Source organism: Tachypleus tridentatus, chromosome 8 (assembly GCF_004210375.1).
Source record: "Tachypleus tridentatus isolate NWPU-2018 chromosome 8, ASM421037v1, whole genome shotgun sequence".
NCBI lineage: Eukaryota > Metazoa > Arthropoda > Merostomata > Xiphosura > Limulidae > Tachypleus > Tachypleus tridentatus.
This window is the reverse complement of record NC_134832.1, coordinates 64,129,241-64,156,661: the sequence shown is the minus strand read 5'-3', so window position 1 is coordinate 64,156,661 and position 27,421 is coordinate 64,129,241. Positions and strand designations below refer to the sequence as shown.

The following is a 27,421-nucleotide window of genomic DNA, read 5'->3' as shown; positions in this document are numbered from 1 at the left end:
AAAATAGATTTACAAATAAGGATACAAACTGGCGTGTTACTGGTAATATAAACGATCACATACAGTGATGAGGAATTGAATTGGTTATGGTAATTTGCTGAATGCAGACAAATTAATTTTCTCATACAATTTTTAATGAGCTTTAGTCACCAATTTATCATACACATCTAAGGCGAGTGCAGCTGCTACAGATAAGACATCAACGGACACTTATCATTGTATTCAGATTTTAATTATAAGTAGAGCTTTCTAACCATACGTAAAGTTCAGTCGAGTCTCATCGCTCATATACCACTTACTCTAATTTTATGTTTGATAAATCAAAACCAGAATTGAAATGGTCAAAGAAAGAATGAAACAGAAGCTGATAAAATAAACAATCTGGCAGAAAAATGGATGGCACAATAAAAAAAAAAATTACGTTTAGAGTGTGGTAAAGTATGCATGTAAGATGTGGTCAATGCGCAAGGAAGGCATACAGTTTTGTTTGTTTTCCTTTTCTGAATTTCGCGCAATGCTACTCGAGTGTTATCTGCCCCAGCAGACCCTAATTTAGCAGTGTAAGACTAGAGGAAAGGCAGCTAGTCATCACCACCCACCGCCAATTCTTGGGCTATTCTTTTACCAACGAATAGTGGAATTGACCGTCACATTATAACACCCCCACGGCTGAAATGGCGAGCATGTTTGGTGCGACCGGGATTCGAACCCGAGACTCTTGAATTACGAGTCGAACACCTTAGCTCACTTGGCCATGCCGGGCCTGGCATAAAGAGACTGAACATTTTTTAAATGTAGGCCTGGTGAGGAGTCATGAAAATTCGTTGGGCTGAAAGAAAGACAAATTGAAAGGTTCTACATCATAAGGGAAAAGAACGTGGATCTGTAAATCACGAAGAGGAAAAAACCTGGACTGGGCATCTGTTGAGAGATCAGGGCGTGATGATGGAGGTTATTCAAGGAAGATCCCCTCGGAAAACATCAAGAAGAAGTAAAGAGATGATGCCAGATGATATCCAACAAAGAAAACATGAGGATAACAGCTGAGAAAAGAGCTAATTGAAGGTGTTTTTTCTGACCCGGTATGATTCCATTTATAATATCAGATTATGATCCTATGATTGTGGTCACTTTCATAGTTAAAAAAAAAAAGCATTTTACCAAATTATTTTCCCAAAAATGAATTCGTTCCAAACATTGTAAAAATTTACACGAAGGCTATGCTCTTCAGCCGTCCTTAATTTAACAGTGATATATTGAATGGAAGGCGACTACTGATTTGCCAACGAACAGCGGAATTGACATTAACATTATAACGCCCTCACGGTTGAAAGGCCAAAATGTTCGATGACGGAAATTCGAACCGTGACCCTGAAATCGCGAGTCAAGCCCCTTATACACCACAACATATCAAACAGTTAAAATATTTTGGAACACTAATACCCTTTCCCGTAAATAGTCGACATTTACTCTTTCTGTAGAACCCATGGTCAAAGATAGTATAATAAATTCACTGACCTTTTACGTGTTTAAATTTAATCCTGACCCGGCTTGGCCAGGTAGTTAAGGCACTCGACTCGTAATATGAGTGTCACGTGTTTAAATCCCTGTCACACCAAACATCCTCGCCCTTTCAACCGTGGGAGCGTTATAGTGTGTAGGTCAATCCCACTATTCGTTGGTAAAAGAGTAGCCCAAGAGGTGGCGGTGGGTTGTAATGACTAGCTACCATCCTTTTAGTCTTACATTGCTAAATTAGGGACGGCTAGTGCAGATAGCCATCGAATAGCTTTGAAATTCAAAACAAACCAAATTTAATCCATCTATAGATAATTTAATGCAAACCAGTCTTAAGATATAGACATGGTCGACTTTAAAATATGTAACGTGTAGGGAATTTAACATTTTATAGAAATACGGTAATACGGAATTATAAATATTTTATTGAAAGCGTTGAATGACATTTTTATTATGATTATTGCTACGGATGGGATTCCATATAAAATAAGTACACTGGATTAAAAGCTATTTTCCCGTGACATTCATTGATTATGAAATGATAAACTTGAAGCTAGCCAACAGCACCCATCACTTACTCTTACTTTACTTTTGTCTGACTGAACAGCGACGTATAATCGTCACTCTTTTAGAGCACCCACAACTACAAAGCGTTGTGCGTTTTCACAGCTACCTGCCGTGAACTTTAAACCCTCGGAATCACTGTACTAGAAAACTAATTACTGTTTCACATCCAGCCTGTGAGGTTTAACGCTCTAGTATTGTAGAAATAAAAATAAAGTACATCAAATCATTTTAAGGTATAGATGATTGTAATACTATGTTTTTATACTAAGAATCTTTTAGCCACAGCATAGAGGTTCATAGAACGGCTCCAAGTTTTATAAGTACAACTTTTTAGCTCATAGATTCGTCATCTCTTGACTGATTTAAGATCTAATTACAGTTTCCGTCTCAAAAGGTTAAACAATTTTGATTGATATGTCTCATAGGTTAACTTACTCTATTCCTGCCTAAAAGAATTTCAGTTTGATTGTTTGTTCTCAATTTCGTGCAAAGCTACATGAGGGCTATTTGCGCCAGCCGTCCCTACTTTAACATTGTAAAACTAGACGGAAAAGGCAGCTAGTCATCACCATCCACAGACAACTCTTAGGCTACTCTTTTACCAAAGAATAGCGGGATTAACTGTCAATTTATAATGTCCCCACAGCTTAAAGGGCTATCGTGTTAGGTGTAACAGGAAATCGAACCCGCGACCCTCAGATTACGAATCGAGTGCCTTAACTACCGGACCTTTTCAGTTTGAAGGTAGGCTGTTAGAGATCCTGATAAGTAATAAAATCCAATTGGGTACACGTGCGCTTCATGCTCGATGTTGTCGGCAAACAATAATATAGCTGATAAAATTTCTTATAGATTAATTTACTCTAATCCTGCGTAAAAGAATTGTAAGTGCCCGACTATTGTGAATTCCACTTTTCTATGACTGAACCACAGACGAAAGCCATAAATCTATATTTTTTTATCTTCAGTGAAGTAAGGATAGTTGAAACTCAATTTCGGTAAAGTAAAATATATCGTAAGTACGTATGTACTTTGTTCCATCCTTTTAGAAGGCTTAATATATACATGCGTTAGATTTAAAAAAATTTAATGCGTTTCTTATAAAAATTATAAAAGCCGATTTGCATTCTTTTAATTGAAAAAAAACTGAAACTATTTTTATCCTTGAATAAAATAGTTAAAATGTATAAAATGTTTTAAAATGAAGTAAAAATGTCATCAAATAATGTTATAAAAACATTTTCTTAAATAAATTAACTCCACTGAAATAAAAAGTGGTGAGATGTCTAATGACTTTGTAGTGAATAAAAACATTAACAATTTCACGAGGGCGCTCAACTTGTAATCTGAATGTGTTTGGTCCTGCAGCGCCAGGTAAACCGAGAGTCGTCGGTTTGAATCCCTGTCGTACCAAACACACTATCGCTTTTAGGTGTGGTGACGTCACACTGTGACGTCCAATTACACTATTCATAGGTAAAACGTCTGAAGGTGATGATGAATAGCTGCCTTCCACTCGAGAGACTGCTAACGCAGATAGCCTTCGTATAGCTTTGCGTGAAATTCGACAAAAACAAACAATTTCAAGATAACAAATATGCAGCAAGATACACAGAAAACTTAGTTTCTTTAAAAGGCAAAGAAAACTCTGATTTTGCCCATTAATCTCGTGCTAAATAGTAAAACAGATAACCGGCTAATTTTAAATGGTATAGAATGAAGAAATGGTAATATATTATTCGATATACTGTAACAGATATAAGTCCACGTCATTTGCCAACTAGAAAATAATACAGTTAAGTATAATATAAGGTATAATAGTTTGTTTAAAACAAGATTACCGGAATGGTTGTTTGTACTTTGCGTACTACAGATATCAAAACCAAAGTTTTAGCGCTATAAACTCTCGGATTTACTACTGAATTACAAAGGTAAGAATAATATGACAGAGCAAAATCGTTATATAGGGATTACATAAACATATAAAATTTATATTGTTTCATAGATTACAAGCACAATAAAATAAAAAACCTAAAGGTATGGTGATATATATACTCTTCAAAAAAAGAAACGCAAAAGGCAAAATATGAGACAAATTGTTAACAAGTTTATTCCGTGTAGTTCTGTATGACATGTGCGAAACTTTGCACATTCACTGCTGAACATCCAAAGTCTGCAAAGACGAAGTCCACGATCACAAGGTGAAGTTTAACGTCAATAACGAGTATGCCCCCCGTGAGCATCAATAACTGCTTGGCATCTCCTGCCCATGGAAGCGATGAGATGACGAATCACATCCTGTGGAATGGCTGTCCACTCAGCCTGCAAAGTTGCTGCAAGCTGAGGTAGAGTCTGCGGTTGTGGTTGTCACCGTCGCAGACGTCGGTCCAACTCGTCCCAAAGATGTTCGATGGGGTTTAAATCTGGTGATCTGGAGGGCCAGGGAAGAACGTTGATGTTGTGGTGTCTCAAGAAGACAGTGGTGAGTCGGGCTGTGTGAGGACGGGCGTTGTCATGTTGAAAAACGTCGTTGACGTTCACAATGATGGGTTGCACATGGGGCCTAAAAAATCTCGTAGACGGTTTCGTACGGTCTGATCAGAAATCCTACGCAGCCCTGGTATGGTTGAGGCAGTAGACGTCGCAGTGGTGATCCTATCCCGAAGGTGACGTAACCGGACGTTGCGATCTTGCGCGGGCGTGGTCACACGAGATCTGCCAGATCGTGGACGGTCACGAGTTGATCCATGTTGTTGGTGACGATTCCATAGCCTTGTGATGGTGCTTGGGTGGACATTCACAGCTATGGCAACATCTGATCGAGATTCGCCTGCTTCAAAGCGACAAATGGCGTTGTTGCGTTGTGCTTCAGTCAGTCTTGGCGTAACTGTATTGCGTGTCGGTGGCTTAACACTGAGCTATGGAAACCGAGAACCCGTCACTTTTATAGGGATTTTGCACTTGTTGCACTTGCAGAACATGCAGATCTCTCAAACAAATTTACTGGACACGAATGCGTTTTGGCGAAAAATCCGATGTTTTCCTCCGTTTTCAAAGTGCACCACTTTTATTGTCATTTTGGTCTGACAATCAGTGCCTTAACACGTGTAACATCACATATTCTGAGCTTGTAACGTTATTACATATATTTCTTTTTAAAATAACAAAAATATCTCTTTTGCGTTTCTTTTTTTGAAGAATATATATATATATATATATAAAATGATTAAGGAAATGTTTGTTTTTTTATAATATTTTCAATTATAATTTTTATCCAATTAAACAAATTTTGGAAAGAAATATTCTATATAAGATTAATATGGTTTTGAACAATATATCACGTAAAAGGAAGTGCTTCCTGATCACCCAACTGAAATCATGAGGAACTATAATGCTACAAACCTGGTTTCGATTCCCATGCGGTGACACATCACAGTTGATTAATTTTGTAGCTCAGCAACAAACATTTAAAAACGAAAGTCCGGAGTCTCGTTTTGCATTTTTAAAAGACATCTCATAAGTTATATGCCCGTAACATTTAATAAATTTAAGTAATAGGCCTAAGTAATGTACTTCCATTTTTGTCAAATTCACTCAGAGAGTTCTTAGATCTCTAAGTTGCAATGAAACTTAACTGAATGACGTGTGTCTTCACCTATTATGCATAAACTGCTAGGCGGGTTATTATGATTGACATATTTCATGAGTCACTACTAATTAAATTAATATTAAACAATAAGAAACATAAAAAATGGTATCTGACTATAAACGATTACGATCTGTATTTATATTCAAACGATTTTACAGACAAACTGTAGATTTTTGAACTCGAAATCGCAATAAATTGAGCCTTTCAATCTTCTGATATTCCCATTAGATCAATTCGACTATATTCTATTAGCTGCAATCCTCTCCTTTTGTTAGAATCAGTGATTATCAGATGGTCTGAACATAGAAGTAAAATAATTTAACTTTGGTATAAACGCTTTTGAAATTAAAGATAGATATTGTCGTTGACCAACAAAAAATGAATTTCTCCAAATTATAAAATGTAAGACAGCCTATCTACATTTATTTATTTGTTTTATTCAAACTATTTACTAGTTATTTTATTCAGAAAGGGCGTTTAAACGCTTAAGATAAAGGGCAATAAAAATACTTTAAACAAATTTCAACTCCCGTCAAAATGAAACAATGGAACAAGCAAGGTAATTGAATAGATTTTTAAAGATAACCGACACCGGAGTGAGGAAGCATATTTTGCTTATCTAATTATAATTATAATTAGGTAAACAATGATTTATAAACAGAATGAAGGGATTTATTTATGTTAGGATATTGGCTTGTCTTATTCTGACACGATTGTAATGAATCACTTCATTATGCTTATATATCGTTGGTTACCTATTTATCATTAAAATCAAACTGGTATTATGTATGCAACATATCTATTAACTTGTATTAAACATATATAATTACATTTTTATTCTATAATTTTTTATTGTATATTAGTTAAAGTAGTACTTTACTCGACATAAAAAAGCTTGTACGTTTACTGAGTTATTCTATACAACAAGTATGGTCATACAGGAAAAAGACAAAATGTAGGAAAATAACTTATGGAGTGTGTAAAATTACAAAATAATTATTAATATAGTAAATTCATCACAATTACTACAAGAACAGACATTGTAAAAAATCTTTTGTAACGTGTTTTATAATGAGTCAAACAATAATGAAAGACCACGTGTCACATTTATAATAATGGTAAACATTAAATTTATACTTTTATCGTATTATTTCGGCAGTAATAAATGCTAAGTTTTGAAATTATTAAAAATATTGATTGTTATTTATCTAATCCACTTGTTACTCTAATTCAAGCAAAACATTTAATTTTTCTACATTACACAATCTGTATGGCAAAACAATAAAAATATGTTTCTTTGAAAGAACAAAAATTTTCTCAAAATATATAATGATTATTATTACATAATATTTACGTATATATACGCTAGTGTATAGAATTTATGACAGTAACACTAATTATAATATTTTTTGTACAGAAACTAATAACGGTCAGTACCTACAAAGTTTTTTTTTTCTGTATTTCAGAATTGCACAAAAATATTTCGACATTGATTTTCAATAGTTAAATATATAGACAAAGAAAAACTGTTATGAGACGAATCTCGACCCTCGGTTATAAATAACTATTTTTGTGAACAATTTCATCGTACGGTAGTTATTTGTATCTCTACAACATTGCAATTTCTTTTCATCTCTCACAATAAATACAATAGAAAATCCGTCTCAGTGATAATCATTTATAGTCGAATTGTATTGATTAATCATAATATTAAAGGTTAAATGTTCAGCTACAGAGAGGACACCATTAATTTTAATTATGATTTGATATATTAAGTAAATGTTTGGTTAAATTTAAAATTCATATCAAAAATAAAAATAAAACATTGGCTCACTTGATGAACCACTTGTCTGAGAAGGGAGACTCGATACCTTGTAAGACCTCGAAATATTTATGTATACTAGTATCAACTAAGTGAGGTCTAAGTATCGAATAATAAACTAAATTCTTCTTCTATAGATATATTTCTTAATGGATCAGATACTTTCAGGTTTCGTGATATATTTCGGCACACTTTTCTGATTCTATAATAGCATCATTAACACCCTGGCTTAGTCTGGATTTAAGAATAAAATAACCTTGCTGTCACTTTACTAAGTCGATGAATACGGATATAAACATATGGATGTAATTTAGAGTTCAGCATGGAGTTCTCGGCGAATTTGTTCGCTAAACTAGCATTCTATTTAAAAACAAAAGTAAACCTGCAGAATTTATTTCTTATGAGACACAGTAACAAGCTTTCTTTATGAATTGACTCATAATGAGTTTCCTGATCAATGGTGCTTGTGATGTTTTTAATGACATAAAATACTGTTTTTGTTTACAATTCTCAGTCATTCCTTATATAACAACTGAAGCATAAAAACGGAGTGAATTTGGATCAACATTTAAAACAGTTTTACTTGCATATGCAGAATGATAGTGTACATTTCATAACTTCATTGAAACGTATAACTATTTCTCGAATGTGTTTGGATTCTTAATGAATGTTGCTACTGGGTTTTTTATAATTATCCAGTATTGAAGCGTAAATATCTTAGATTTCTTATAATTTTTAAAACGTTATGCACATACAACTAAAACAAAGTTATTTAATTCGTAATCAATACGTATAACACACTTGACAGCTTATTAAAAGCAATGTTTGTTTCAGTTACTGGAAACAATTGCTATTCCGCCAACAGAATACTAATATTTGAAAGTTTATCTATAATTAACTCAAACATTTTTAACATATTGTTTTATCTTTAAGGGCTTATTCTTAATGGTTAATTTTTTCTTACTCAGCTGAGTCGGTTTGTTTAGAGAACAGTGAACAATAAAAATATCTGGTCATTCCATAACTAATGTCCGAAAATTTAATACAGAAAGTGTATCACAATTTCTTTTTAGAAGGCTTTAATGACTAAAATATGTAGTATGACGTGTATAAAAATGTTCAGACAAATAAAAGAAACTAACCCAGTTCCACTTTTTCATATCATTAATCAGATAAACCATTATAAAGATGGATGAGTCTGAAAAGTACATTAGGTATACAAAGCTTTATGAGTTTAAAAAAAGACAATGGTGCAGCAGAAACTACACGAAACATTCAAGGTGTTTGTGATGCCGAGTCTCTCAATGAAAGAAAATGTCGACGTTAATTTCAGAAGTTCAGATCAAGTGACTCAACTTGAGTGATGCGCTACGTCCAGGTCATTCTGTTGAGTATAATGATGACTTGGTATTGTCTGCACTTGATGAAGATTCTGCTGTAACAGTTAAAGAGCTAGCACAGAAATTTAATTCAACCAATTCAACATTTCACTGTCATCTGCAACAGCTTGGAAATGTGTCAAAACTTGGAAAATGGGTCCCTCATAATTTGACAGAAAGCAACCTTAGAGTAAAAGTGGACATTTACACTTCTCTTATGAAAGTAACCTACCTTTTTTTTGAACAGGTTAGTGACTGGAGATGAAAAATGCATATCTTATAAAAATGTTAAGTGCGGCAAACAATGGTTTAGTGCAAGTAAATTGGCTAAAGCAAGCCCTAAATGGACCCCCCACCCCAGGAAAGTCTTGTTAAGAGTTTGGTGGGATATTGTCGGTGTGATCCACTTTGAGCTGCTGCCACTCAATGTAACGATTACATCAGACTTCTATTGTTAACAGTTAGAGCGCTTGAATGTTTCACTGAAAGGAAAGAGGCCTGCTTTGATAAATCGTAAAGGTGTTGTGTTACACCAGGATAATGCACGGCCCCATACAGCAATGATCACATCTGCAAAGATTGAAAAACTAGATTGGGAAGAACTTCCACATCCTCCTTATTCTTCATACCTTGCCCCATCTGGTTATTATCTATTCCGAAGTTTGCAAAACTATTTTGATAGAAAAGAGCTTGGAACACATGAAGATGTCAAAACTACCCTCTCTACATTCTTTTTCTCCAAACCCCAAGAATTTTGTAATAGTTGTATTCAGAAGCTTGTGAGTCGTTGGCAGGACGGCCTGGCATGGCCAAGCGCGTAAGGCGTGCGATTCGTAATCCGAGGGTCGCGGGTTCGCGTCGCGCTAAACATGCTCGCCCTCCCAGCCGTGGGGGTGTATAATGTACGGTCAATCCCACTATTCGTTGGTAAAAGAGTAGCCCAAGAGTTGGCGGTGGGTGGTGATGACTAGCTGCCTTCCCTCTAGTCTTACACTGCTAAATTAGGGACGGCTAGCACAGATAGCCCTCGAGTAGCTTTGTGCGAAATTCCAAAACAAACAAATCGTTGGCAGGAAGTAATTAATAATAATGGAACATACATAATTAATTAAATAACATTAAAAGCGTTTGAAATTCTTTCTCTTTTTCTGAACCTAAAATTGGACATTACTTAAAAGATGACCTGATAGTTACAGGGCTCTTTATAAGTATCGCTACCAAAGAACAGAACAAACGCGTGGATCGTAGGCAATGTGTAGGGGTATAAACGACTATGTCATAGTTTCATGTATCAGACAGGATGACATCATTGTTTCACGAAGTGAAATTTGAAGGCACTTTACTCAATCCCCAAGACAGATATGGAAGTTTTGTAAAAAAAAAAAGTGTTGCTAGCGCCACCAAGTAACAACAAAGAAAGCGTTGCTAGGTCGCCATGATGATCCTATCATAGAGTGCCTCAACATGTCTGAACATGTAATTATGTAATCAATATCTAGATTTAACTATTTTCTAAAAGTTAAAGGTAGAGCTGTTTTAAGAAACAAGTATTATAACATTAGTTTTTATCAAACACATTGTATAATTACAACAAGTATTATAACATTAGTTTTTATCAAACACATTGTATAATTACAAGTATTATAACATTAGTTTTCATCATATTGTATAATTACCCATAATTTGAATGCAGCAAATGTTATGGCTAGTAATTTACATACTTTTACAATTATCCATTATAAAACACTTCGATTCATTAACTTTAAAATTTTCACTTCTATTTTTCACTTACATGATATATTTGTTGCTTCTTCTAGAACTGATTAGTGTTTCTATTATAGTTAACATACTGATATAAATAAAACAACCTGCTATTTTAATCTTATCAACTTTAGAGTTTTCACCTACACGTATTTTACCTAGGCGAATTGTGCTACAAAGTGGATTTTATTATAAATGTTTTAAAGAAATTTATGTGTTAATAATAAATTGATATTGTAATGGTCCTATAGGTAGACAACCCTAAAAGAGTGGTTATAGATTTCAGCTTGTGTTATCTCATGTTTATAACTTTTATTTGTATATTACATGTTTGTCTCCAGGTGCATATGTTACTAACACGTTTAACTCAAAGTTAAAAAGGTTTTATCATAGCTAACGTTTCGTTTTTATAAATATTGAACACGACAGTTGATTACGTTTTTAGGATTTAGTATACCTTTCATGTATTGTAGTATAGTTTTCACTTCTATAAACGTTTTGTACAATACACTTCTTTAACAATTGTCTTCCTGAAATGACGATCATTTAAGTCTCTAAATATTAAGCAATAATTAAACATACAAGCTTACAGTTTCACTTCTCTGGTTTTATGGAATACCAATATAATTCCTCTGCCCATTAATTATGATTAACTATGATTTTTGTTATTCTTGAAAAATATTTTTAACTGAAACAATAATTTATGTTACCATAACAGTTTCAAAAACCACATAAGGAAATGCATGTTTTGAAAGAGTCGAAGAACAATCATTTAATTTATAACTAAAGATCTTTTTATGAGTATGAGTTTCTTCTCTTATCACGTTATGCTCATTTGTGAAAAATGTATTTGATGCTTTTGAAAACTAATATGATTAAATAGTATGGTGTGTAAAAAGTGAACGTTTAAAAGATACGCAATTTTCTGGTTTGTTTGTCAGTTTAGTGGAAACGAATGCATTACTTGTTTTAACCTTAGGCAAACACAAGATCAAAGTTTTCTAGTGTTGTCATAAGTTCGTATGCATCAGTAATATGTTGAAATGGATCTCACTGTTTGAATGTGTAACACTGGTCACTAAGTATTTAGAATTCGTAAGATGGCAAACATGAAGAAGAAAACATTAAAAGGATATTACTACTTGTGTAAAGTGGCATACGATCATTTTTGACATTCAGAATTTACTGAGCCCTTAGTTTAAATGTAATTAGTTTCAGTCAGAAAGAAACGAATTCTCTAAAAAGATTTATTAACACAACTAGAAATAGGTAAATATTTCAAGAATAGTAATATTTTAAACTTGAATGACCTACCTAAAGCTAAATATGAGATTTAAATAAGTGTCCTTTTCAGAGTGTAAACTGTAAACATATATATATATATATAACATTATATATTGGCTATAATACTTTCCTCTTTCAATCAAATACTGGATAATATATATATATATGATAAAACTGCCATGAGAAGCAGTGTTATAATATTCATTTTGTTTTACTTGTGAAAATTAAACAGCAGATGTTTTATAAATACTATGAAACTATAGAAACATTATTTTTAATTACATCATTTGCTTAAAGTAACACTATCCTTAGTAAAACATTCTAATAATAACATTGTCCACCCATAGAAGTAGTAGTTAAATGTTATAATAACACTATCCAAACATACAAACAGCATATATATCATGACAGAACATGAGATATTATAAAGTGAGCTAGCAAATATGTAGTTTTTGTAGTAAATGTAGGGGCTAGTGATGTAAGGAAAGATAGATCAGAGAAGCTAATTAATAAGTACAAAGAATTAATAAGTTCATTAAAAAAGGCCATATCTTAATTTTATGATGAATACTGCTCGGAAATAATCGTAAGAATTAATTATAAGTTGATCATTAGGGCTAAATACTAGGCTTAGGTTACTATGTAAGAACGAAAAAATTGGCTGGTTGGTTGGACTTTTAGGGTCAGTTCAATGAAAAAGAAGATCTGTTTAGGAGAGATGGCTTACATTTAAATAACGCAGAAGCTGGCTACTCGGCTGTGTAACTCAGCCGAAAAAAGGAAGTTTTAAAACTAGGACTAGATAGTGGTGAGAACCAGGGTAAACTAAATACAAAATGAATAATAGTCAGAGAAAAGTTTAGCATAGAAAATGTGTGTAGTAGTAGCTATAAGGGCAAGCTTAATTGCTACTACAGTAAAGCTATAAGTGAAAAAATTAAACAAATGATTTTAGAGCACTTGTAAGAATAGAGAATTTTGATGTAATAGGAATAACTAAAATATGGTAAAAATACATGATTTTTAATGGCAGAATTATATGGATAATAATTATATGTGAAATGGGAGTTACATCCAGTTGAAGTTGAAAATACAAAAGATAATAACAAGAAAACTGAATCTCTTTGGGAGTCTATTAGTGGATATAAAGGAAAAGGATTTTACTGAGAATTCGTTACAGAAACTTTACAAAGATATTAAGATTTCACTGCTATTGAAATCATAATTATGGGTAAATTTAATTTCAGGCATACAGACTGGGAAAAGTCAAACCATAAAGGAGAAACGTTTTTTGGAAATTTTTCAAGATGGTTTTCTTTGCCAATTAGTCAAGGAAACTACTAGAAACAATGCTATTTTAGAGATATTGTTAACTTCAATATAAGAATAATTGAAAGGGTAGAGATTTGGGAATATTTTAATGGTAGTGACTATTTTTCTCTTAGGTTCAATGTTTTGCTACATATGGAGATAAGAAACAACAAATTTTGAGGGAATGCAACAAGAATGTCCACAGTAACTTGGACAGCTGAGTTATTTGGAGACACTGATCAGAGGTAACAAATTTTTAAAAACAAATTTATAAATATTAAGATATACATTAAGGATAAACAAAATGTTAGAATGGGGTAGAACCCTTGAGAGATGATAAAGTAACATTAAGGGTAAGCAAAATGTTAGAATGGGGTAGGACCCTTGAGGGGTGATAAAGTATGGTTTGTATTTGATGTCTATGAAATACCCGACTAATCAAATTTTTGTGTTTACTTAGTTTTTACTGATGACTGTTTAAGCAGTATTCCACATCATGACAGTTGATAGATGGAAATGAAATTGAGCAAGATGACTGCGTTAATACTGAGCTTGTTAAAAAAGAGAGAAACGTTTAAAGAATGATAAGGCTCGTTGGCCAGAAAATATTTCCCCGAGGGTTTGAAGAAAGTCAGAGAGTGGATATGTGAGGTGCATACTACCATTTCTTGTTAGTCCTTGAATAGTGAGTAGGTACCAGAGGATTGGAAGGTAACTAATGGTAGCTATAGATAATGTTTTCAACTGTGCACTGGACACTGCAGCTCTTGATATTATGTGTTGTTCTTAGAACAAATTAGATAATATAAAATTACAGCTACACTTCATTATAGTTTCATACATTTTTCATTAGTTTTAATATTTTATTCAGTAAAAAACACGTCTTTCAGAAAATTGACTCCTTTTCATATTTATAAGATAAATGTAATATATATATATATATATATATATATACACACACACACCCATATTTACATATGATGTAAGCATTATAGTGAATCATAGATAGATGGAACATAGCAGCTGCATCTCTCGTGAATAATACGGGGAAACTCTTATTTAACATGTCCAGCTCTATATCTAGTTTTATCACTACCTATTCATCGTCACTCCAATGTGTGTTTGAAGCATGTTATTAACTATTATCCATTAAAGTTTACTTTCATTTAACATCTAACTGAAGTCAAAATTTAAATAACACCAAATTTATATGTTATTTTTCCAGAAATTTTGACAATATGTTCATGTAAAAACAAGTTTATGTGAAATAAACAGCTTTCTTTATTTTACAGCTCACAACAAATATTCTATTCGAGTAGTTATATAATTAGCAAGTTTATGATAAAACTATACGGTAAAAGCATGCATGTATTTACCCAGAACTGACAGGTTTACGAAAAAGCTGATTTTTGGGTCGGTGCTGACTTGACACTCATAAATACCTTGGTCCTTCAACTGAGTAAACTTTATCTGCAAAACCCAGTCATTACCATTACTTGTACGGACGGTTTGGAAACGGTCATCACTGATGTATGTGTCAGTTCCTACAGTAAGAACATGAAAGTCTTTCCTTCGAATCCAAGATACCTGAAAACAATAACAAAGTTGATGAGGCATGAATCACGAACACATATATATATATATAAATGTAGTTTTTTTGTGTATAAATATACATGTCTTTTTATTCGTGTAACTACCACCGAAACACGAAAATAATATGAATGTTTATTATGTAAAGAAATATAAACCTGTGCTGGTTTTATAAATAAAGTATTGGCCAAAATAGTTGTATACTGTTCTATGTATGGAGTAATTACTGCGTAATTACCCGAGTAGTAAAAGAGAAGGAAGCGTGTGATTGGACACATATGTAGGAGTTACCACTCTGGTCTTTATACGTTGTGTGTGTGTTTTCTTATAGCAAACCCACATCGGACTATCTGTTGAGTACACCGAGGGGAATCGAACCCATCATTTTAGCCTTGTAAATCCGTAGACTTACCGCTGTACTAGCGGAGGACTTTATAAGTTGCTTTCGACATTTGTGCGTTAAATCACACATACACACCTGTTTTGTATAAAAAGGGTGTGCTTTTGTACTAATAATTTTCGAAATAGATGAATGTTTTGTTCAGACAATTTATTTGTACTTGGTGTACAGTCATGACTCGTCACAAAAGTTATAGGTCGTCAAATTATTCGACAGTCGAAAAATGATATAAAGCTAACAAAAAGTTCCAGAGCAGCAGGGTACCGCAGTGTACACTATACAGGATCCTCAAACACCACTATTAGCACTAAAGGAAGCGTTGCTCCTGGAAAGTCTACTGGTAAACACCCAAAAACTACCGCCCGAAATCATCGTGTCTTGATAATTTCAACAAGTCAAGGTCTAAAAAGGTTTTGCAACACTTTATAACAAGAGTGGCACGAGTACATTCATTTCAGGGTACCAGAAGAACAGTGAATAGGAGTCTGATGAAACAAGGTTATATAACAAGAAGGTCTATCTGCAAATCAATATCAACCAGCATGTCAATGTAGTTACCATGTTTTTTGTCGAGACAGCATGTCAACTTACAGTTATGACACTAGCAACACAGCATGTCAACTTACAGTTATGACACTAGCAACATGTCATATTTTCAGATTAACCCCGTTTCCAGCTTGTTAAAGCCGATTGTAGAATTTGTGTTCATTGTTTTTCTAGAGAACAGATAATGGAAGACTGTCCTTTCCATGGGGAACAAACAGGAAGTGGTGCAGTACATATTTGGGTAGCTATTCCACATAGTTGAGAAAACGTAACTCTATATCCTACAGAGAAATACCAATAGCGCATCCTACAGGCATTACATCAAGAAAATATTTCTACTGCATAATAAGGCAAAGTTTGGCCATGACTTTACGTTCCAGAATAACAATGCAACTGTCCACAGTTCATGTATTGTAAAGGATTATCTCAACAAGAAAGATGTTACAAGATTGCCATGGACATCAAAATCTCCGGATTCTAATCCCATCGAGAATTAGACAGAACTGAGTACATTGTTAATCATGACAAACTACTATAGCTGAGTTGCAGTGACTTCTGATAACAAACTGGGATAAAATCACGGTGTATTACATCTACAACTTCATTGACAGTATGCCACATTGCCTTGAGAAGGTTGTTAAAGTGCAAAGAGGACAAGGCAAATACTAAATGTTTAATATGGACTGGTATAAGGGTACAGGTGCTATTTATAATCATTTGATGTATATTTTGTCACCATATATATTTTGGTAAGGTTTATTGCGATAGGTGAAATACTAAATTACAGATCTTTCTACACGTATCTGATGAAATTGTTTACTATTCTAATAAATTGTTCATGATGTCCATCGAACCTATCTCATTATACAAATTACACATGTAGATGTTTAATATCAAATACGTTTTTCAGTGTGGGAGCTCTTGGTGAATTTGTATTCCGTCTTAATAATAATGATTTATTTGTTAAAAATAAGCAAATATTTTGGCCAAGACTGAAAATTCTTCTACTTTTATCTAAAATGATTTCTATTAATAAATATAATTTATAAAAATACATACATTTCAATCAAATAACGTATGTTATTTAACGTATATAAATAAAATTCAAATCGTTTCATTAAGTTGACTTAATACTTTGCTTATTATCACAGACTACTAATCTATTGCCAGTTAGGTACAGCTTATTTTGACGCTGATCTCTACCACTCGCTGTTTTAGCACTGTTCGGATTTCCGAGTTCTTAAATAACTTTACACTGCTAGCACTGTTTGGATTTCCGAGTTTTTCTTATAACTCCACACCGCTAATACTGCTCGGATTTCCGAGCTGTTAGGTAACTCCACACCACTGTTTGGATTTCTAAGCTGTTAGATAACTCTATACTATTAGCACTGTTCGGATATTCAAGTTGTTAGATAACTCTATACTATTAGCACTGTTCGGATATTCAAGTTGTTAGGTAACTCCACACCACTGTTCGGATATTCAAGCTGTTAGATAACTCTATACTATTAGCACTGTTTGGATATTCAAGCTGTTAGATAACTCTATACTATTAGCACTGTTCGGATATTCAAGCTGTTAGATAACTCTATACTATTGGCACTGTTCGGATATTTAAGTTGTTAGATAACTCCACACCACTAATACTGCTCGGATTTCCTTTATCTTAAACAACTCCACACTACTAGTACTGTTCGAATTTCCGTGCTCTTAAATAAAATTCACACTACTAACATTACTCAGATTTCTGGGTTTCCTGATATTCCTTACATAACTTAAACTTTCTTTCTCATAAATTAGTGTTGTCAGCTGCTTGAAAAATAAATAAATAAAAAAACAACTTGTAAATATTGAGTTACTAATGATCCTTTCAGGTATATATTTCTACATGTTCTAACAGGTATTATAAATATTACACTTAACACTTATTTATCTATTTATTGAGTTACTAATGGTCCTTTCATGTATATATTTCTACATGTTCTGGGTTCTAACATGTATTATAAATATTATACTTAACACTTATTTATCTATTTATCAAATGAACAAAACCGTCACGACGATCTGTGTTTTTTCTTATAGCAAAGCCACGTCGGGCTATTTGCTGAGCCCACCGACGGGAATCGAACCCCTGATTTTACGGTTGTAAATCCGTAGACATACCGTTGTACTAGCGGGGGGCGTCATGACGATAAAGAGATTAATATCACATTAACTGTGCCTTTATTCGTATTCACGGCTTCATCAGATGGATAAACATATTTGTTCTTACTCAAGACTCAGTTATCTTCTCTATCTAAGTGTAAAATGGCCATCTTATCATTTATTATTCTTTAATTAAAACACACAAAACTATCTTTATTATGTTGTTGTTGTTTCCAATTTCACGCACTGTTTCCTATCTTTCAAACATTAAGAATGAGGTATTCCTTAAGATTATTTAATTAGATATTCTAAATAATGACAATACGGATGTATACCTTATTGTACAAGCATTTTGTTTTGAGATATTAATCTTTAAATACACCGTCCTTACCAGAAGAACGGGTACTTATAATAATATAGGAATCTACAATATATAAAAAGTTGGCAACGCTTCTTCCATATGTTGTATCATAAAGATTTGTTTCAGAGAAAATTATTTTTTTCCTTTGTGTTTTCTTAATGTCGTCTGATACACTTAGAAAATATTTTAACAATAACCTTTTTACAAATTATACTTAAAATGTATTTTTGTTCATTACATATTTTGTAAAATATTTTCTTTATATCTATTTTCCCAAGTAAATATGTTATGAAATCAAAATTGTAAGTATATCACATATCATTTATTCACTATATTGAAATATCGATTATTTGTTTCTTTGTTTCAGACGCTGGCACAAAACTCTATCTTCTCTCACACGTCTTAATTTAGACCAAAGATAGACCCGGTATGGTCAGGTAGTTAAGGCGCTCAACTCGTAATCAGGAATTCGCGGGTTCGAATCTCCTTCACACCAAGCATGCTCGCTCTTTCAGCTGTGGGGGCGTTATTATGTGACGGTCAATCCCACTATTCGTTGGTATAAGAGTAGCCCAAGAGTTGGCGGTCGGTGGTGATGACTAGCTGCTTTCTTCTAGTCTTACACTCCTAAAATAGAAATAGCTAGCGCAGATAGCTCTCGGGTAGCTTTGCGCGAAATTATAAAAAAACAAACTAAACCATCAGATAATTACTACAAAAACGAATCATTTCTCGTAATAAGAAATATCATTGTATTTTATACTTGTAAATAATTTAGAGTAAAAATAATTCCATTAATTACCGTAAGGTATGAATAAATATTTGTGTCTTTATATTGCGTTTCGTGAGATATTAAAGGGGGAAAATGGAGAGTCATAATTTCAAATAAAAGCTTGTTTGTCTTTACGTACCATCTTTTTCTTTTAATTTTTCACCTTACCATGTGAAAATAGCGTTTGTAAATGATAAAACGGTGGTATCTCTTCTCAGCAAACTGCTGATGAAGCTTTTCCACTAAAAATGTGGAGTTGACAGCTAGTGAATCAAGCGTAAACTTTCATTATTTGCCTCACGAGAAAACGCGTCATTTGACAGACAAAGAAAAGATATTGACAACTTTCTGGGTGAATCATAAGGGACAGTAGATAGCGGTCCTCAAGAGCTATTCTCAGGTTGTCAAACTCTTCAGAAAACATAGGATTCGGCGGGAGTCCATTTCCAGATAGAAGAAAAGATTTAATGAACAGTGTGAACAAGTTTTTTCTTGAAGTAAACAAGCTTCTGACTCGTCTATCAAACCACGTAACGACTTGTGAACATTTTGAAAAAAAATTAAACTTATATACTTCTATTTGTCATATACTATTTACGTCTCCTGCTGGTACAGCGATAAGTTTACGGATTTGCCACCCTATAACCAACGGTTCGATTCCCCTCGGTAGACTTCGTAGATAACCCCATGTGACTTTGCTTTAAGAAAACACATACACTACTTACAGAAACTGAAATATTTGTTTGAATATTATAAACAATACTGAAAGGATGAAAAATATTCTATTATTTTGTGAAGGGTGAAGCTAGTGTAAATTGAATATAATCCGAATATTAGTGAGAGCTCAGAATTTGTCGATGAAGTCAATCATTATAATAAAGTGGATAGGAGCTGTTTTTCCATTTTTTCATAAAATATTTGCTCTTTTAGGAATACATATTTTACGTAAGAGCAGATTAACGTACATGGAATATAATTTTTTTCACTGAATTTATATTTTTAAGGAAAAAGGTATATTGAACAACCCTATAACTATATATATATTATTCTAAATGTTTAAAAAATAATGATACCTGATGCAACTAAGCTGAGTTTCAACCTAATATGAAGTTTAATTATGTTATACCATCATTCAACTTTACGTAATAGGTCTTTTTGCTTCGTATATTTAAAACTCTTTTTCCACTGGTAATGAAATTTTTTGATAAAAGTCGTAAATTAAAGTAGTTTGAATAGGAGTATTTGTTTCTTCAATTCCTTTGAGCTAAATGAATTTTTAAAATTCGTATATTATTTTAGGAATTTATAATGTATCTAGAGCAATAAGAATAAAATAAAATGAGTTTGTAATATGTGTTTTAATTCTCGGTATATTTTCTGTGAACTTGAAAACACAGCTATTGCATTAATGGAATATTTTATGAGATTGTTAACGTATTTTGTTACCAAAGGAGATACAGGAATCCACACACACTCACTCATATGTATAGTCTGTGAACAATATTTTGCACAAAATCTAGCAAACTATTCAATAAGCTGGAAATGAATCCGTTCCGAATAATTCCTTAGGTTATGTGCAAAACAAATGGAACTGATAAATATTTAATTATATCAATTAAATATTCAACATTTTACCATCTCATGTCTTGTGTAAATATTAGGTAAAACAAAGAGAAGTAAAAGACTGGTTTAGAACTTACGTTAGAACAATAGTTGTGAATTATTTGATCCTAAACGGAGGCTCAAGTACAAATCCGTTAATTTCAGAATTAGATAAAAAGGCTAAGGAACCATCCAAACTTTAATTAAAATAAAATATATTCTTTAACATTTACTATGATTTGAACGCTTTTTGTTGTTAAAATGTGATTATAATCGACTGCGTTTGTTATAAGACAATAGTACCACGTTTATTGTACTTTTATTAACCGAATAAAGAATATAGCTCAACACTATTGTCTTGTGACAAATGTAATTGAGTATATTCATTGTGTATTTAAAACATGAAAGTTATTTAAACAGTCCAACTTATTGAAGGAGCATTTTACTATAACAATACCAATAATGTATTTCTTTTCTCACAGAATACATCATGCTTTAAAAAACTGCATTCTTGTGTGCCCGAATTGAAAAAAAAAAAACAGTTATGTTTGCGAAGCGCTTTAAAAAAAGGATCAATATATAGATTTCAGTTGCTAGTGGCGAGAGATTGAATACAACTGGACAATTGAACATATTTGTATGAACTTAGCTTTAAATAGAGTAGAAGTTTCTAATAAACTAAAATGATTTATCGGACGGTTGTCATATAAAGTAGCGTTGTACTATGGGATCTCATTTTCTATTCATATCTTGGATTGATGTTTATTTTACATAATAAAAGCACGTGAATAAGCCTCGTAATGTTGAAGTGCTTAAAGCAAATTGTATGTTTATTCAATTTATTTTCAACGTCATTTTCGTCTGTATTGAAGGACACTAAATTACTATTTGAAAAACTAAAAGAAACCGTATTTCAAGCACTATTCATAATATAAAGAAAGTAGTACAATTTTTGTGTTTATGTGTTTGTGATCTAACAACAGGGATAATTACATAATTTTCCCTGGCGCCAAAATTAAACCTTTGAATCACGATATTTTAAGCCATATGTTATGTGTGCAACTCTAATTAAAATTAAGCTTAGAAAGTGGAAAATTGCCAAGTCTTTGAATCCTTCAAGGTTACTTCACATGAGAGAAATACACCAGAGAAATATGTATAGATAAACATTCTCTTGAGCTTGGCTTTGATCTATTGGTCTAATTGTAAGGATCGGTAGCGCGAAATAAAAAAATAACAGTCATCAAATAAAATAATGCAATACGCTTCCTCAAGAAATTACATGAAAATACTGAAGTAATTGACCATAGAAAATTAAAAGGAATAACAAAGTGTTGATGAATCGCCTTGCACAAGCTACTCATACGTAATATGAATTTAGATTCGTGCTTTTTTTGTTTTCTGTTGTTTGTTTCTTTGAAGTTAAGTACAAAACTTGAAAATGGGCTATCTATGTTGTGGACATCACTGATATCAAAACCCGATTTTTAGGTGTTTAAAGTAAAATACAGAGGTATAGCAGGAAAAGAGGAAAGAACGCCCCAACCAGGTTTTGATATCCGTAGTGAACAGAGAACAGATAACCTATTGTATAACTTTGTGTTTAATTACAAACAAATGAATAGAGGAAGGAGGAAATTATCGCTATTCTTTGCTTTATACTTTGATACCAAAAACTGATCCTAAAGATAAATCATAAACTTAACAGTGATAGTAAGGCACGAAACTTTTTTTTATCGTTACCAAATTTGAAGTTTAACACAAATAAACTTTGCCTAGTGTATTTTTGAGAAACAAATGCAATTAAAACTACTTACATTGTAAACTTTATTTCTCTTTAGAATAATTTTTAGTTAAAATGTTATAAATAAATCTTAAGTTTAAACTAACAAAGATCAATATGTTTGTTACATATTTCTATTGCTAGGTTTTGTAAAATAGGTCTGTAGTAAGTAGTGTGTAACATAGTTACGTAAGCAATTTCCTTTATAAATATAATATTCTGGGTATCCGTATTCTGCTATAAACTTTTGGATATTATTCAGTTCTTATTTTCACTTTTAAGAACGTGTTTCACGTCGTCAAGAAAAATAAATTATTTTCTCCTCTTTTCGTGCATAAGGTTTTGTTTTTTGAATAGCTTGGATATCCGCTTATATAGACTATGCATAATGCGATCGTTATGCCAGTTCTTCGTAACAGACTCAGCTAAGAAGGTATGTTAATTTATTGAAGATCAGAACAACATTGTTTTACATTGCTGTGCTCTTAACGGAATGTGTACAAAGAGCAAAGCTGAATAGCTCTCGTAGAAATATCAATAAAGACATATATTATATGTCATTAAGATCATACCTCGTGTTTGTCTTCACTCATTTAATGGTGTACGAGTGTAAAAGCTTTTCTCAAACTTTACATATGTTATGTAATACAAACTTTATCGTGCATCCAGAATGTGTTTTTTTTTTACGCTCTTGTTGATAAGCACTCAGTTTCATCGATGATTTCAACAATTAATATTGTTTGTTCTCTCTTAAAAGATTTCGAAAACGATTCTTTGAAATAAACTGATTAAATTTGTCGTGCACCACCACTCACTATTGTAAAATCAGGAACAGAATGTGATAGCTTCACTGCAATAAGTAATTCCATTGTGAAACGAAATTGGCTATTATATATCATAAAATAGAACAACTGTTACATTAAATGCTAGTTTGTCGTAGCTTGGTGGTTGGTGCTCTCGACTCGCAATCTGTGGATCTCAAGATTAAAACTGGACACGCTCGCATTTCCAACTAAGGGGAACATTATAATATGATATCAAAACCCACTCTTCATTGGTGAAGAGTAACCTGGAAGTTGGTCGTGGTGAGACTAGCTGTCTTTTCTCTAGTCAATGTCATGAAGTTAATTGTGAGAAACATCGGTTAGGGTTAAGTAAGGTCAGAAGGCAAACGATATTTGGTCAGTTTTTAAGGAATTGAGAGCCTATAGCACACTTTAAGTCGTTTTGATGTGTGTTCTTATAGCAAAGCCACAACAGGCTATCTGCTGTGTCAAACGAGTGGAATCTAACCCCTGATTTTAGCGTTGTAAATCCGTAGACTTGCCTAAGTCGTTAGTAAATAATCGTTCTGTTAGATTTACAAGTTACAGGAATCCGTATGGTTACAAGACTTTGTAATCCGATATAACAGAGGCAGTTGTGTTCGGTGTTGCAAAGTGGAGATAAACGATCTTATGATACCAAATAATCATTTGTTTGTTTTTTAGTTAGACATTAAACGTTTCGCTTTATAACATCTTCAGGAGAATTTCACTAAAACACAAACCCTTTATTTCTAGTACAACAATGTCTTCAATATGCTAATATGCACTACAGAAGTTAATGTGTTCGATGTTGTTTAGAGAAAGACGTTTAAAACATAACAAAAATAATAATGTGAAGATGTGAGAGGAAGTAAACTGTGAAAGTGGTGAAGCAAGAACGTCATATGTAAGACGTAAAACAGACCTGTAGATCCACGTGTTATTGACTGGAGTAAGCCAATTCCTGATACAGATAAACATTCATTAGAATTTGAAGGGAAATTGAAGTGCGAATACCGCAAAATCATAAGAAAGTGGTGCCAAAAACAGTCTACAACAGTTCATCACTTCAAATTACAGATGTCTCCGTAGATAACTCTCGAATACCATGCGTGAAACTCAAGAAAACAAACAAAAGTGTTAATTGCTGGAAAACACGTTAAAGCAACAAATGTTGCGAACTACTGCTTTTGTTATCATATTGGGTGAAATACAGGTAATTATTGAAAAAACAATTCAAACAAGAATAACTGTTTAATTTTGATAAACTACTGAACTGGTTGACACAGAATTGCTGCCACACAAAATATGAAACTGCGCTGCTCTAGATTTGAGATAAATTTTACAAATCCCTGTTTGTGCATTTTCTTGTTCAATTAGACTTCGTCTAAAATAATTGTCAATAAAAACAGTCGTTATATTTACATTTATTGCAAACTCGAATTACTTCAAGACAGTTATATGGCTTCAAAAATTTTCCTAAGCGCGCTATACAAACAAATAATATGGCCAGGTGGTTAAGTTGCTCAGCTCGTAATCTGGGGATCGCAAGTTCGAATCCCCCTAACACCAAACAAGTTCGTCCTTCCAGCCGTTAGGGTGTTATAAAGTGACGGTCAATCCCACTGTTCGTTGGTAAAAGAGTAGCCCAAAAGTTGGTGGTATGTGGTGATGACTAGCTGCCTTCTCTCTAGTCTTACACTGCTAAATTAGAGACGGCTAAGCGCAGATAGCCCTCGTGTAGCGAAATTAAAAATAAACCACAAAAAAAGACAAATAAGGATAACCGTGAAAATTCTAAATACGAAAAGTTTGCTTTAATTACAGATACATTTTCTTTAATGGTCTGATTGTTTCTTTGTATTATATTCATGTATGCTTATTATGCACTGAGATGTTATATCCATTAGTTGTACACATGTTTAAAGTGAGCAGTTTCATCCAAGTCGCCATAAATGCCAGATATATATATTAAATAATTTCGTGTTTACTTAGAAATAATTTTACTTTTTCCTAGTATTCTTTTGTTTTCCTTAGAGTGTCACATTTTCACATGACCATTGCATGTAATTTAGTACTAGAAGAAAAACCTGTGCTTTTCCTACGTAACTTTTTTTTTTTTTGGTGGTGGTTCTAATATTTTGTGTTTGAAAGTTTAAATGTATAAAATGTAAGGGTTTTACTGAGTATTGAAACAGCTAAATAGTTTACCTTGACTGCTCACGGCAGTGATTAAATATGTAGAATTTTAACCGAATCTGATGGTCGTGCGAGCCGTCTTAATGACTACGAGGTTAAATCTACTCCACAATATGTCATTCTCATTAAGCAGTTAAACTTTCTTCTGAACGAAACAGTGTGATCAAACATGATCAACATATCTGTGATTAACTTATCTAGCAAGTAACAATAGATTTAGGAACGCCTTCAAAATCTGGGTATCAGGAGCAAATATTAAAACACAAGAAGGTGACGGTACCGGTTCTCTACAAACCTTTAACACACAAACACTACTGGCTGAGGTGGACTTGTGAGGGATAAGAGATTCATTCACAAAAATATCTTTTCTTTCGCTATTCATCTGTACATACGGTAATATGATCCGTTCTTCTTTACTCGTAATGCCAGTTTTTATTGTTTAATTAATATTAAAAAGCTTCTCTCTCACACACACGTCATTCTTTTAATTATATAGATGAATTGAGTAATACCATATGTAAAACGTAAACATTCTTCTGTATATTTTGTTTACATATCCGATTAGATTTTGGGGTACTGGCATGGAGTACAAAAAGTGAAATATTTATTATTGTTAATTTTAATTGTTATTTTTACTCTTATTGAAGTTTTTGTATATTTTATATAAGTTCCAATCATGATAAGTTGGAGTTGTAAATATGTAGCAAAAATAATTCGACAAAATATATTCTAAACCATCTAATTAACAGATCTAACAATGTTGACAAACTCTAATCATTATCTAACCGAAAGTAGGTTTAATATATTTGTTGAATACGTCTGGAACACAATGTTACTCATAGTTTTTTCTACGTTTTTATAAGCATTAAACGCATCTTTAACTATCTCATTATACCGAATAATTAGCTCTTCGTTTATTTCCTAATACGTGAATGTATAGGCGTGTATTTAAACCTACCAATTTCTCCAGGAAGCAGCAAGGAAAAACTGTACTTTTAATAAAATTATATAAAATCGAACTACCTTCTCTTTGCTGAGAAATATTTTCAACCACCAAATATTCCGTTAAGAAGTTATTTCTTAAAAAGTGTCATTTCCTTCGGCATGCCTGTCCATGTGCATCTCGACTGAGAGTTCAATAAATATTGTGTGATGTAGAAATCACAGTCATAATCTAGTGGTTAAAGAGTTCACTAGCTTTTTCTCCAATTCCCACCCACATTATCTATTTTTAGATGTCTTTCCGAAGCTGTTACTTCTTCTACAGCTGAAAATCTCTTCCAATCTTTTCGTCCATAACGTAACTACATCATAACGTTTAATAGCCTTAATCTCACTATAAAACCTTCAAGCAATAGCCTGGCAGGGAATTTGTTATTTAGCAAGCAAGTGGCGGATTTGTTGTATATCTCGTTGCATTATTCTATGAAATATTTCATGGAAAGCTCAGACTATTTTGCATCAAAAGCGCATCTGTAGATAATACGAGCATCTTCAACCTTTCAAGTTCACTCTATGCTTTCGACACTTGTTGTAATATTGATAAATTATAATAGAAAGATATTCATATGGTAGAGAAAGTAGCTGTTATTTGAATTGGTGTATATCATTGAAAATTAAATATCGTTTACTGTTAATTTTGAATTCTTATTGAAAACTAAGACGTTTTTCTTCACCTATAGATAACATGCTATTCTATTAAAACCGTGTTGGGGTGATCTTTCAGGTAGTTTACAGAAAACCTGACATGAACCGAAATTTTGAAATTAAAATATAAATATAAAAAAATAAAGCATCACATTATTACTACAATTATAAAAATAACTCTTTATTTCTGTAATAAAATGTTTGCTTTCATACTCTCTTTATAAACAAATATAGTTTACGAACCATAGAGTAAATTTCGTTCTGTGAGCGTTTGAT

At 32.8% G+C, this 27,421-nt stretch overlaps 1 protein-coding gene across 2 annotated transcripts in view; it reads right to left on the bottom strand.

Moving 5' to 3' along the window:
- Nucleotides 1-27,421, bottom strand: part of LOC143222541 (zwei Ig domain protein zig-8-like) — a 118,910-nt gene that overhangs the window by 16,994 nt on the left and 74,495 nt on the right. For both annotated transcript variants that reach the window (XM_076449159.1, XM_076449160.1), the window contains one exon: nucleotides 14,668-14,878. In XM_076449159.1, coding sequence (XP_076305274.1) covers nucleotides 14,668-14,878 — 211 coding nt within the window. The remainder of the gene's footprint in view (nucleotides 1-14,667; nucleotides 14,879-27,421) is intronic.